At 49.7% G+C, this 13,464-nt stretch overlaps 1 protein-coding gene across 1 annotated transcript in view; it reads right to left on the bottom strand.

Moving 5' to 3' along the window:
* LOC144727577 (sorting nexin-16-like) overlaps positions 1–13,464 on the bottom strand; it is a 38,291-nt gene that overhangs the window by 21,872 nt on the left and 2,955 nt on the right. Inside the window, exon 2 of the mRNA XM_078606472.1 lies at positions 10,994–11,459. Coding sequence (XP_078462598.1) covers positions 10,994–11,422 — 429 coding nt within the window. The 5' untranslated portion in view covers positions 11,423–11,459. The remainder of the gene's footprint in view (positions 1–10,993; positions 11,460–13,464) is intronic.

The raw sequence follows: 13,464 nt of genomic DNA on the forward strand, positions 1-13,464 counted from the left end.
CACCCTCCGTGTTTCTCCCCCCCCCCCCCCTGTGCCATTGAATTCACCCAATGTAATTAAAAAGCACACGGTCAAGCAAACGTTATTTGCAAAAACAAAAATAAATCCCAACTCCGTCGGAAGACAGGGATTGGGACTGCTGCAAAAGCCAGTCAGGGGGGGGGGTAGAAGTAAAAACCAAAACCCCAACATCCACGACGCTTTCGATAAACCCCTGGCATCCTTGCCAAACAAAAAAAACCACGGCATTTTTACGACAAATAACTGATTTGTCGGAGCGGGGACGATGTATTGTAGTTGTTGTTGTTGGCGATGCCGGGCACCACCGTCACAGGTCCCGGGGGAGGACGGAGCCACGGCGGGGGAGGGAGTCGCGTCGTTGCCCCGCGGTCCGTTTGATCGCGAGCGGCGCACACAGAGGGCCCTCGGTTAGACTTCACAAAAGCGGACAAAGAAGTACGGGGATCCATCGGGCCGTTTGATGTGTGGGCTTTCCCAGAGGGCCGTCTGCCGTGCCCGTTGAATCAGAGTCTTAGATCAGCTCTTGTGCGATCGAGCGCGTCCGTGTGGGCGAGTGTTCGCGCGTGCGTGTGTGTGTTCCCACGCACGTTTAAGTGTATCGTACACGCGGCACGCCCGCGGTTGATCTCTGTCTCTTGATCGGCACTCCTGTGAGCGACAGAGTGGTGTTTCGCCATCGTGCAACTCCAAGAAACCCGTCTTTTTTTATCGACTTAAGGAAAATAAAAAAAACCCACCCGTTCGCCTCGAGACATCAGAATGCAAAAACGCGGGGAGCTGTGCGCGAAACGTGTTCCTGTCGACATTAGCTATTTTTTTTGGTCCCTTTTCCCTTCGTTTAACAAAACTCACCCGCCGTTTGAAGCTCTGAACTGACCAGGCCGCACAGTCACCTCCTGCCCACCTCTGCCCTGTCTCGCTCCGCAAATCGCACGTCCGCTTTATTTGCCTTTGGGTTGTAATTATACCCCCCCCCCCCGCGTGGAAAGGAGTGCACCCGACGCTTTGCAAAGCGAGCGTTGTTGTTTTTTGGGCGCTTTCAGAATAATCCCACGGGGTTCTGGTGCAGTTTTAGAGCCTCAGCTTACAATTAATGGCACTCCCCAACAAGGAATGCTACTTCCCACCTCACATTGTCGTGTAAACTAATTGGGGGCACGAGCCCTTCGCGATGGTGCGCGTGCTCACGGCACTGTCTGCTTACCACGGAGCTCGTACCGGCGGCGTCGGCTTAAACCGTCCCCGATCGCGTACGCACGTTTGTTCACATGATGCGCGTTCGTAAATCGAAACTGGTAAATTTTCCGTGCCTGCTGGTTTGTCTCATTCAAGTGACCTCGGGATAACGGATCAGCAAAGGTCATCGAGTTTATGCATTTTCAGAAGAAGAAATTCCTCCCCGCTTTTCAAAACCGAAATTTTTTCACCCCCCCCCCATCCTTAGGGTTCCATAAGCTTACACACCGACCCAAAGACTCGCACGCACTTACGTGATCCACATACTGACGTACAGATTCAGCAGAGGCATACATTGGGACCCACGGACCCACGTCTGCTGCTTAGGCTGAAGCCACATCGCTGCAATGGGGCCGGCTCCCCGGAACGTCTTGCGCCACACGCTGCCATTCCGTGCCTCTCCCTCCGTCAAATTCGCTGCGTCCTCGCATCTCATTCCGCCGTGCCCCTTGCACGTCACCCTCGGGCCTCCCTCTCCTCCTCCTCCTGCCCCGTGGCAACGCAAACGTGCGCGTCGCTGGGGAGAAGCCGCGCAAGAGATTTTCCGCAACGCGACGGCGCGCCGCAATAGAATCCGTGGCGTAGAATGCGACGCATTCCCAATTATATTTTTTCCAAGCACCTTGGCGGGGATCTTTTGTTCGCGTTATGCTCACAGGTAGCATTACGGGGTGTCATTTCGCGAGGGCTTTGAAGGACGGTTCCACGTACGAATGCCACACCGCCGCTGTTACACGCCGGCTCTCGACATTCAAAAGCCGACGCGCCACTTTGATTCTCGAGTGGGGTGGGAGGGGGGGGCTTCAAGGGCCTCAACGTGAGGTTTATAATTAAAACAAAACATTATAACACGTTTATCAACGTCCAAGGGAGTAACCTCGAACTAATTTATATATATTTTTTTTATCAATGTGCAAAGCGGGATGTTACAAGGAGCATCAGTCGCCCGGCCTCCTGATGGGTTAGTTTCCCGCGCGTCGCGTGACCAAAGATTTCTTTAAACGTCGCGTTCGAATGGTGCGGACGAACCGCGCTACTCTGGCTCACACGTGGGTCCAACCCTGTGGCATGACCTTGAATAAAGAGGGGCGGGGTAGAGGGGAGGGGGGCATACGAAAACTCGGGGGGGGGGGGGGGGGGGGTTTCACGCCTGAGTCGATGCTATACAAACAAAATGTAGAACATTAAATGTAATGAGTACGGGGGGGGGGGGCATTTAGCAGATCATCTAAACCAGGTAAGGCCCAACAAAGTGCCCTATCGCGTGGAAATTTATCGCAGCCAAATCCTCAAAATGCACGTGGAAAAAAAACGGAAGACCCCGGGAAAAATCAATGCGACCGCGGGGAGAGAGAGACACGCAAACTCCAAATATACAGCAGCAGGCATCAGGGTTGGGATCGAACCCACGAACCTACTGCCTGCCAGGCGAGGTAGTTGACATCTTGCCATCACCTCGAGAACCACCCCCCAATCCCCCCATGCTACACGGCTGTGTGGCTGGGGAGCTTAGTGCGACGCGCGTCGGCCAATCGAGCGCGAGTCTTCTGGTAAGTTGCGCGACCAGCGACGCTTGCTACCCTAACAGTCCTCCCCCGCCGTCGCCACATTTTTCGTGAAGAGCATTCCTCCTTTTCCATCTCGGGTGCCTCTGCGACAAAGCGCGCTAAATTGATCATTTTTTGGGTTTAAACCAAAAACGTTCTGGCACTGCTAGTTTGTCTCATTTAGGCAATCCGACAAAGTTTTCCGAGTTTGTGCTTTTGTCGCGATAATTACATCACCCTCCCCCTCACTCTTTTAAAAACCGTACCTTTTCCACCTCTCCCCCCTCACGCACCACACGGTTCTGTTCCCGCTCGTTTTCAGAGCCGCAGTTTGATCACGGGAGACAGCAAGGTGGACGTTAGATCTGCTCCGATGTCGCATTCACTGCGCGCTCGTGTTTAATCATCAGGAAAGGGGCTAGGGTTTTTTGCGAGAGACTTCTGTAATGCGCACCGTAGATTTTTACCGTGGAATGTGGTCTTTTGCTGAGGTGCTGCCATCTCATCCAGAAAACTGTGAAAGTTGGCCTTTATTCTTTTTTTTATAACAAAACCCACAATCCACGTTCCATGAAACCATTACGTAAAAATTCTTCCCAACGCTCCTGAAACCAATTTCCGACTCTTCCATGCAAGCAGAATACGGTGAAATCCCGAGTGGCGTTGAGATTTGAAACATTTTATATTTCCTGAACAGAATTTCCGTGAAACCCGAAGCGATGTGATTTTGTGTGCACACGTGTGTATTTATCTTTGTGCGTGCGTATGTGGTGCTGGAGTGGGAGTGCATCGATTAGCGCGCCGCGCTATTAATCCGGCGACCCGAGTTCGATTCTCGCTCACGGCCAATATCTGAACCAGTCCTGGTACTCATTTGAGCCTGGTGCGGTGTGTTAACATTGCCACTGGTGTGACAAAGGTGATTGCGTGTGGGACTGGCCACCCACCCCTCTCATGCACCATACTGGCCTTCATAAGTGCTCGTGAACAGCACCTGCCCCAACAATCTGTTAAGGATATACGGGGGATCTTTGTCTGTGCGGGTGCTTGAATACATCCATACATGCATGTTTAAACAATTTTTTTTTGCCACCAACCCAGCTCTGCAGCCCACACTGACAACAGCGGTGATCGGCTTTGTGTCCGGGGGAGCAACCCTCGACTGAGAACATCTCCCCAAGCGTCTTGGTGTCTACTGGACATCTGTGAAAAAGACATCTGTGAAAAAACTCATCGGGTTTCTGCAGGATAAATATTCAAATTCTGTCTGTTTTTTTGTTCACAAGCCTCTCTCTCGCTCTCTCTGCATGTGCAAGGAGGTAAGATTTTTTAAAAAAATCTCTGCCACAATCACTTCCCACTCTCAAGAGCTGATGTGAGCAGATTGATGGAAACCGGCAATAATGCCACAATCTTAATTTTAGAACTTTCGTGACTGCAGGAATTATTATTTGGTTCTTTCGGTTAAGTCACGTCTAAAGATAAAATAATAAATTAAATTAAATAATAGAATACGACGTTTCGATTGCAACACAAGCAATCATCATCAGGTACAATGAAATAGCGACATAAAATCTAACCAGAAAACTATAGACAGACACATTAGCAGACAGACATCACCAAGATACATAGAGAGAGCAACACAGACAACAGAGAGAGGTGATCGTCTCTGTGGGGTGGCCTTAAATAGACAGAGGAGGGCGGACGCAGAGAGAGGGAGGGGAGTTAGAGAAAAAATCAGCATATCAATGAGTGGACAACAAAACGTGGTGCTGCAAGTGCGATGACACGGCAAGCAAGCCTGAAAATCAGGAGAAGGACACACCAAAATTAAATAACCTAGTAAAATATCGAAATGTAATGTAATACAACACAGAGGGTCGGTCAACACACAATTAACGCATAGCCTGGTTGATTACGTATTTCAAAGATTGCTAAGTTAGAATTTAAGTGTGAACATTCCAAAGAGAGGACACAGGCAGAGAGAACAAGTAATCAGAGAGAGGGAAAAAAGAAGATAAGTTTAAAACTTCCCCGTAGAAGTGGTTCAATCTTAATTTTAGAACTTTCGTGACTGCAGGAATTATTATTTGGTTCTTTCGGTTAAGTCACGTCTAAAGATAAAATAATAAATTAAATTAAATAATAGAATACGACGTTTCGATTGCAACACAAGCAATCGTCATCAGGTACAATGAAATAGCGACATAAAATCTAACCAGAAAACTATAGACAGACACCTCTCTCTGTTGTCTGTGTTGCTCTCTCTATGTTTCCTTTTGATGTCTGTCTGCTAATGTGTCTGTCTATAGTTTTCTGGTTAGATTTTATGTCGCTATTTCATTGTACCTGATGACGATTGCTTGTGTTGCAATCGAAACGTCGTATTCTATTATTTAATTTAATTTATTATTTTATCTTTAGACGTGACTTAACCGAAAGAACCAAATAATAATGCCACATTTACTTCTCTCAGCCTTTAGCACTCAAATCAGGACCAAAATCTGCCTACGACCGAAATCACTTGGAATGTTATCACGGCTCATCAGATCTCGGAAGCTGAACAGCGTTGAGCCTTCATAGTGCTCGGACGGGAGTCCACGCGCATAAAACAGGTGCAGTGCGGAGCAATGCACCGCGGGACCGCACTCCGATGCTTTCAAATCGATGCTCCCCACCGTCGCCGACACACAGTGACCATGGTGAAATTTTGTCAGCCGACTCCTGCGACCCAGAAGACGTGTGGGAGGCTTTCATCCGGCAGTGGATTGACAAAGTGAGGGGCGCGCACGCCTTCCGTGCGGCACCAACCTTCACAAGCTGCCCGCTATCGCGCCCTGGCGCACGCATTTCCCGTTGCCCGCTCCACCACCCCCCCCCCCCCCTCACCAGCAACCCAGCTACCTGGCTACCCCCCTCTCACAGCCTACATTCTCCGTGCGCTATGCGCAGGGCCTTCTTAAAAGCGCTCCGCTGTTTCCAACGCTGAACACGTGACGATTACAGGCAGCATCGCGGCACTCGCAGCGTCTCTGGGTTTTTTTTCTTTCTGGATTTGAAGCTTTCGTGACTGCAAGGATTCATAGGTTTTTTCGGCAAAGTCACGTAGGTAAAAAAAATAATAAAATTAAATCTAGCTGTAACGGTCCCACCTGATGACGGAGACTTGTGTTGCCTCCGAAACGTCGTGATTTATAATTTTATTTGTATTATTACTTTTATTCATTTAAATTATATTATGTTTCTACCTACGTGACTTTACCGAAAAAACCTAAGAGTATGTCTCTGGGTTTGCCAGTTGCCAACCCGGGACCATCGGGCAGGTGACGCGATTCCACCCCCCTGCGCGCCGTGGAAAACACCGCGCGGGCGGGCCGGCGGGCCGGCGTGCGGCATTCGCGAAAAAAATAATAATAAAATACCACCACAAATACCCGGTGCAATTTAACGGCAGGCGACCAGACGGTGGGGGGGTGGGAGGGGGGGGAGATTCATTAACGCCGAGCGACAACAAAATCGGCGCTCAGCAAGGCCCTCTTTAAAAATTAGCATTCAGGGGCGGTAGCTCGTGCAACGTTTTCTGGGAGCTTTTTCGCCGTCCCCTTCGCGAGCTCGCTCTTGCATTATGCACCGTCGATCAATAATACATCAGGCTCTCCTCCGCACGGCTGCTCGCCGTAGCTCACCGTGCACCGCGCGCGTGGGACTGCGCCTTGGGGGCACGAGACCTACAACGAGCAGCCGCACGCTTCGGGTCTCTCCATCGGACGGGCACACGGGAAAAGTTTGCACGGGGGGAGTTGCGCTCGTCGGCGGTGCACGAGTTGCTCCCTCCGACGATGCGCTGCGTAATGCGCGCTCAGGCAAGGTCGCGGGAATAGCGGTCCTCGGAAACTGTCGAATATGCCACAATTTAGTTTTCATTTAGATTTCATTTTAAAAAATGCGGGACTGGTGCATCGTGGTCTGTAAATTATACGCAGAGGGCAAGACAGTGGTCTGTCATTCTGGTAAGGTTGAGAACCACTGATTGATGGTATAATATTCGTGCATTATCATCACCTCCAGACAATTTCGACCACAGATATTCCCACCTCATTATCTAGTTTTGTGGGTGTACTAATTGGAAGATCTGCACTGTGAATCAATTTACCTGACGTGTTACTGGTCTGTTAGCTACGACTGCAGGAAGCCAGACTCTCTGAGAGATCATGGCCATGAACAGCCCTCTGTGTCAATCTACTGCTGGATGAGGTGCGCTGGTCGTGGGGGATAATTTGACCATTTCACCGTGCTCATCGGTGCCAGTTGGTGGATGTGCGGAGACATTAATTATCTACATCTGTGCTCTCAGGTTTCCTGTGTGGAAAGTGGGCCCCGTGGCTTTGCCCAAACTTGGCAGCTGGCTCGAAAAAAAATCAAGAAAACAGCAGAGGTAACGTGGCACGGAACTACGGCACAACAATGGATGTTGTTGCACCATCCTACGCTGCCCACAATGCAGCCAAGGCGGCAGCCTACTAGACATGTCGTACATTTCTAGTCGTGCTATCCAAGCGCCAACCTGCTTAGCTCAACAGAACTGATGCGATTGGGTACCATCCAGGTTGCTTGGCCACGGGCTTGATCGGGCTGGGATCACAGCTCCTCTCAAATCGGGGAGGGAGGGAGGCAACAGAGATCTTGTGCAAGCCACCATTGCGGGGATACATCCCTCAGGCACGGTCAACTCGGTTGGGCCAACGGTACATTTCGTTGCGCAAGGCCCCACGTCAGCGTCTACCTCGTTATAATCATCGTCACAATCATAATTTTCACTCATAAAGTGCCTTTCACCCGGAGATCACAAGGCGCTGTACAAAATATACACATGCAGGCTCACACCAATAAACATCCAACCCCAAAACAAAGGATTCGAGAAGTAGAAAAAGCCCTTAAAAATAAGTTGGATTTTAAGGTGCGATTTGAATAAAGCGAGAGGGAGGGGAGGGGTGTCAGCGGAGCGAACGTCCAGTGGAGGTGACTTCCAAAGCCTGGGGGCCACGGTAGACAAGCCCCACTGGTCAGCCGTCATCGTACAGAGGCGGTGACCTCAGAACATTCAACAGGCCAGGCTCGGAAGACCGACATCCTCTCGTTGGAACAAATGGGGCAAAGGAGGTCCTGCACATATGAGGGAGCAGCATGACCGAGGGCCTTGTAGGTGAGAAGAAGAATCTAGTGGCGACCCTGGGCTTAATTTTAGGTTAATTAGAGGTCATGTAGACTGTAAAATCAGTTTCAGCTATTTCCCAATGGCACGCAACTGCGGTATTGCTGGCAGGTTGGTCGGACGGCTGAATGGACATTGAGCTACACTACTGGCCGTATGCACACGATGAGTTGATTTCTGACTTGTGGAGAGATGCTCGGGCTTTGTGACCAGTTGCGCCGATTGGTCGCCGGAGGAATTTGAAAAGAAAAAAAAATGTGTTCATCACAGTTGGGTTCAGGTCGTAAAAATAGAAACGGCTCGCTACATGGGCCAACTTGATTGAAACACGCCAAAACCGAGGAAAAAAAACTGCAACAAGGATTTATAATGGCTCTAAATATAGTCAAAAGCTGCCTCGGGCAAGGGTGGTTTTTAAAATAATTTATAATCCGTATTAATACGTAATATGTACTTTTTGAGGGATGTGCACTCAAATTCCTGAGAGTGAAATTAGCTGGCGTCCGCTCGAATGTGTGAGTTGTCCAGAGAGTGTAAATAAATAACGGGCCAAGGCATCTACCTCGTGCATGTTGCATAACTCGTAAATGCACTTATACTGCACGGATTTGTTCACCATTTTAAAAAGAACTTTCAAGCACAATGTTGATTAAGCGGCACGGCTCGTTTTGGCATTAAAATCTGATTAAGTTAATAATGTATTGGTATTAAGCCGTTAAAAGTAACCAGCAGTCACGGTGAAAACCAGATAATATATGGTCCAGTTGTTGCTATAGCCGTGGCCATTTTAATAATTCGTGGGGGGGAATATTAATGAAGTGGATGCTGATGGTTTTATTTATTCATAATTCATTAATGTTCAGCGTGTAAAACGTATTGTTGTTGTTATACCTGCAACGCTTTCTGCCCATTTTTGATTCTAAACTGCCAATTTTCTTACCCTCCCTCCGTACATGAAATGCCCTGCACACCTCTGCACGGGCCCACACTCGAGAAGTTTATTTTATAGTTGCTTTGTTAAAAAGTCCAGCTCCGTCACTTGTAGGCCTGTAAAGTGAATGTACATTACTCTGGCCAAAGAGGTTGACCTTCCCTCAGCTCTTCCAAAGTGTTTTTTTTGTAGTACGTAAAAAAACAAGCCACCCTGCTAATGCAGTGTGGCCTCCCTCTCTCCCTCCCTCGTGCCCCCCTGCTCCACCAACCCCTACATTATCCGCATTACCACTCAAGTTTCCTTCCTCTGCTCCAAACCTTCATATTCTCAGCTCCGATTGACAAGGTGCAAAACAAACTGCAGAAGCGTCATCACGAGTACCGGATCACACTCCTCGTGGCACATTCGCGAAGCCGTAATTAAAATGGACAGAAGCCAACGACGGCTGAAGAATCATCCCTCAGAATCAAGACAGAGCCTAATCACAGCCCCAGTTATTTTCGTCCGTCATTCTCTCTCCCCCACCCCGAAACTTACAATTTGCATGCACGAAAAAACACGCTGTCGAAATAACAATCAAGTAATAAACCGACATCGTGCCTCATCCACTTGTGCTCGGTTTAAACGGCAACAGGAGATCACCTCTGTGCCGGCACGCTTGCCCGACCGCGTTTAAATTCGATTTTTCTAAAAAAAAGAAAAGTGCCAGAAGATGCTTTCCCACAAAAAAAAAAACAGCGGTCTACTCGTGAACATAAAAAGAATGTTGCCATGTCCCTTACGTTTTATGGGAACCTGGTGACTTCAGTTTGATCGCTGGCCACGCTTAAAAGTCTAAACCAGTCCTGGGCTTCTCCCCTCTTTACCAACCCGCACTGACCATGGTCAGACACCCCCCAGACCCCCCCCCTCCCCCCCACCGCTGACCGATATGAAGTAGGGATGCATTCATCCAGAAGTGGCTTGACAAAGGACTGTAAATTAACTTTTGCAATATAAATACATTCATGGTTCAGTAAATAAATCATAGGTGGTCGAAGTAGAGCTACATGTTACAGATTCCACCCAATTACAGACCGTTAGAAAAAGGTTACGACTATGAAAAAAAAAAGTGTAAATCACATTGTGCAGTGCAGAGTCGTGGTTGTTAAAGAGTCATAATTCAGTTTTTTTCCAAATGGTAAGTCACTCAACGTATTTATATGAATGTAGATTTAAACAAGCCGAGCTATTGTCACTTACTCGGTAATGACAACCCAAAGTATGCTGCTAAATTATATTATGCTTTATAAAAATATAACATTTCAGGGTCAGAGGCAGGTCAGACCTGTCAAGACACGTTCATGTCTGAATTTAATTAAATCAGTACCTTTCCAGTGATCGTCATTCGCTTCGTGATCGGTCCAGTAGTTATTGGCAGAGCATAATGTAGACACCTAATAAACCCTGACCTGATCCATCCCGAGTTGGTAATTTTTCTTACAGATGTTGTTATGATTAGTGTCCAATACGTGTGCAACACCGCATAGATTCTTCGATGTAAGTAAAATTCCTCCAAGCACGATATACATATCGAATCGTGCCTGAATCAATCCATTATTTGTTGAACATATGCATTGGTATTTAAATTTTTTTAAGATACAGGGGTATATTTTTTAATCATAGCCTGATCAGGTGTTTTTTTGCCAAGGCCCTCTGCCTGGCTCCTGGGCCTAGACCACCCAGGCGACAGGAGAAGGCAAGGAATAAGCCTCCCTGTCTCTACTTTATTATACATGGATGGTGATTACAATCATTGACTCTGGAATGCGTAAATAGTGTCGGAAAAACAGAATCAACCCAGACACCCATCAGAATATAACAATAATATTTGCATTAATATTGCACCCATACTGATATTAAACAACTCAGAGCAATTGTATTAACCACGCGACATCGCTCAACAACATCGCGTGGAACAAAATTCACCGTTCGGCTCCCATCTTTCCACGGCCCGGTACCCTCTCTCTCTCTCTCTCAAGAAAACGGTCGAGGACGACTTACGGTAAACTTGGCCCTCTCCTCCGTCACTTCGTAGCCGACGATCGTCGGCGTGAAGGGGCTTGCTTCTCCCTCGGGGCCCTGCCCCGGGCCTTGCCCTCCGCGAGCCGACAGAGACGCGCTCCGAGGCCTCACCGAGAATTCCACGCTGGGGCAGCCTCGCCCCGAGCTGAGCCGCGTGCTCAGCCGCGGGCTGTCGGGTTGGGGGGCCGTCTCGGCGGACCCCCGGGAGTTCGCATCGCCCGCGGCGGCGGCGGCGGCGGCGGCGGGGGGCCGCCAGCCCCCCGCGGCCTGCATGTCCCAGACGAGCGACTCGGAGCCGCACCGCCGGTGCTTGGTGACGACGGCGGAAGCCGCGGTGACGGCCGGCCGAGACGCCGCGACGTTGGCGGAGTTGCGGCTCAACTCCGGAGCCTGGGAGGGGCTCGCCATTGTCAATGCGCCCCCCTGCCCCCCACCGTGACCTGACCTGAGAAAGGGCAACCCAAACAATTCCACAGATACATATTGAGTTTCATAGCTATGCTGGAAAACACCTGTGACATGTCACCGTTGAATTCTCTGAAACCAATAAACAACTCAACAAAGACAAGTTGGTCCTGTGGGATATGCAGCTGCTATCGTCATCATAATTATGCTAACTGCCTGCATCGGCTATATGGGCACCTATCCAGGCTGGCACGGCACACGAGGGGGTGGGTGGCAAGAACGCCACGCCTGCCCGTCTTTGTCTCCCTCGTGGAGATGTTTACACACTGCATCAGGTGCACATTTGAGGCCTAAGACTGCTACAAATATTCATCACCGATGTTGGCCGTGAGTGGGAATCAAACTCGGCTCGCTGGGTTCGTAGTGCAGCCCGCTAACTGCTTCACTCCTACTCCCCTCAAAATTAAAGAAAGACAACAAATAAAGACAGAGATGCCCCCCCCCCCCCCCCCATGGCTTGAACACACTATTGGGGCAAGTGCGGCTGGCAAGCACCTATGAAGGCCGGCACGGCACACGAGGGGACGGGTCGCCAGCACCACGCCCAGGCCAGGTGTTGTATGTCATGCATGTAACACACTTGACAATAAAGTGACTTTTGACTTTTTTTTTTGAAAGACAAACATCCCCAACAAACCCTATATTGACTATTGCGGTAAATGCTTTAAGCAAGCACCGATGAAGGCCGGTATGGCGCAAGAGGAGATGTGACCAGCACCACGCCTGACCGCCTTTGTGTCCACCATAGCGCTGATGTTTACTCAACTGTAACAGAAACTCAATTAAGGCCGAGTCGATCTAGGAGAGAGCCAGGAATGTGTTCAGAAATCACCGAGGTTAGCCGTGGTCGGGAATCGAATCAGCTCGCCAGATCCTCCGTAGTGCGCTATGCGCAACAACAGTGCGGTGCGCTGTTGTTGATCGGACGGCGAATCACAGGAGTTTTTTGTCGATCGCTTTGTGGCCATAGATAAGAGAGAGTCGTCGATAAGGGGAGGGGGGGGGGTCACAGATAAGAGAGTTTCTCTGCATTGCTGATTCCCAACTATCTTTCGGGAGTGGGGGACACAAATCCTCGTGTTGGATCGTCAGCTCCGCTGAAATTGATTCGATTTGGACGTGGCTCGGATGTATTCACCCCGTTCCGAGTGTAAAGTCAACCTGCACACCACAGCATCCCTTCAGTTACGAAGTCCTCTATACATCGATATATTGTATAACGGCACACATGGCATACACACGTAAATCACACGCTGCATACCTAACCCGTTGTAGAGTGTGCACGCAGTGCCATTCATACATCCGTGCATATAAAACATACGTGCTGTCACGCACCGTACTCAACTACACGACAAGTCACATTTGCACGTCCATGCACTATGGTGCACTAACCATTTGCCCCATCACATGTTGTATATATACTACACGTGGAGAAAATGTTTAGTGCACTATGCTGCAAACTCAACGACCGGCGACAGTCAACACGAGCGGCGAGCCGACTGGTCCAGAGGCCCAGTCGCCCACCACCTCGCACCCTTTTAACAACCCACACCGACCACCACCACCACCACCACGGTGAAATGTGGCCAAACGATCCCCGTCGTGACGGACGTTGCGTGCGGTGGCCTTCGTCCAGCAGTGTGCCACAATCTGGCCACAAAGTTGCTAAGAGCCCTGCCGTGCTCACGAGAAGGATCGTTGTGTCCAAGTGCACATCGGCGATCAAGATCACCTCTTTGCAGGGCACATGAGGACGATATGTCTCGAGGTGGGGGGGTTCTGCCCCAAAGCTTTTCAACATCTTCACCAATGACCCGCCCGCCACAACGTCCCAGACACGCATTAGTCTAGCAAGCCAAGCCTGTGACTGCCAGCCTCGAGACTACCCCAATGGAAGGTCCTCAGATCATCGTCGAGGACAATTCAGGGAGGCGGCGACTTCAGCCGAGCCCGAGCAGCAGCACGGTGCCCCCCCCCCCCCCCAC

Source organism: Lampetra planeri, chromosome 26 (genome assembly GCF_965212315.1).
Source record: "Lampetra planeri chromosome 26, kcLamPlan1.2.h2, whole genome shotgun sequence".
NCBI lineage: Eukaryota > Metazoa > Chordata > Hyperoartia > Petromyzontiformes > Petromyzontidae > Lampetra > Lampetra planeri.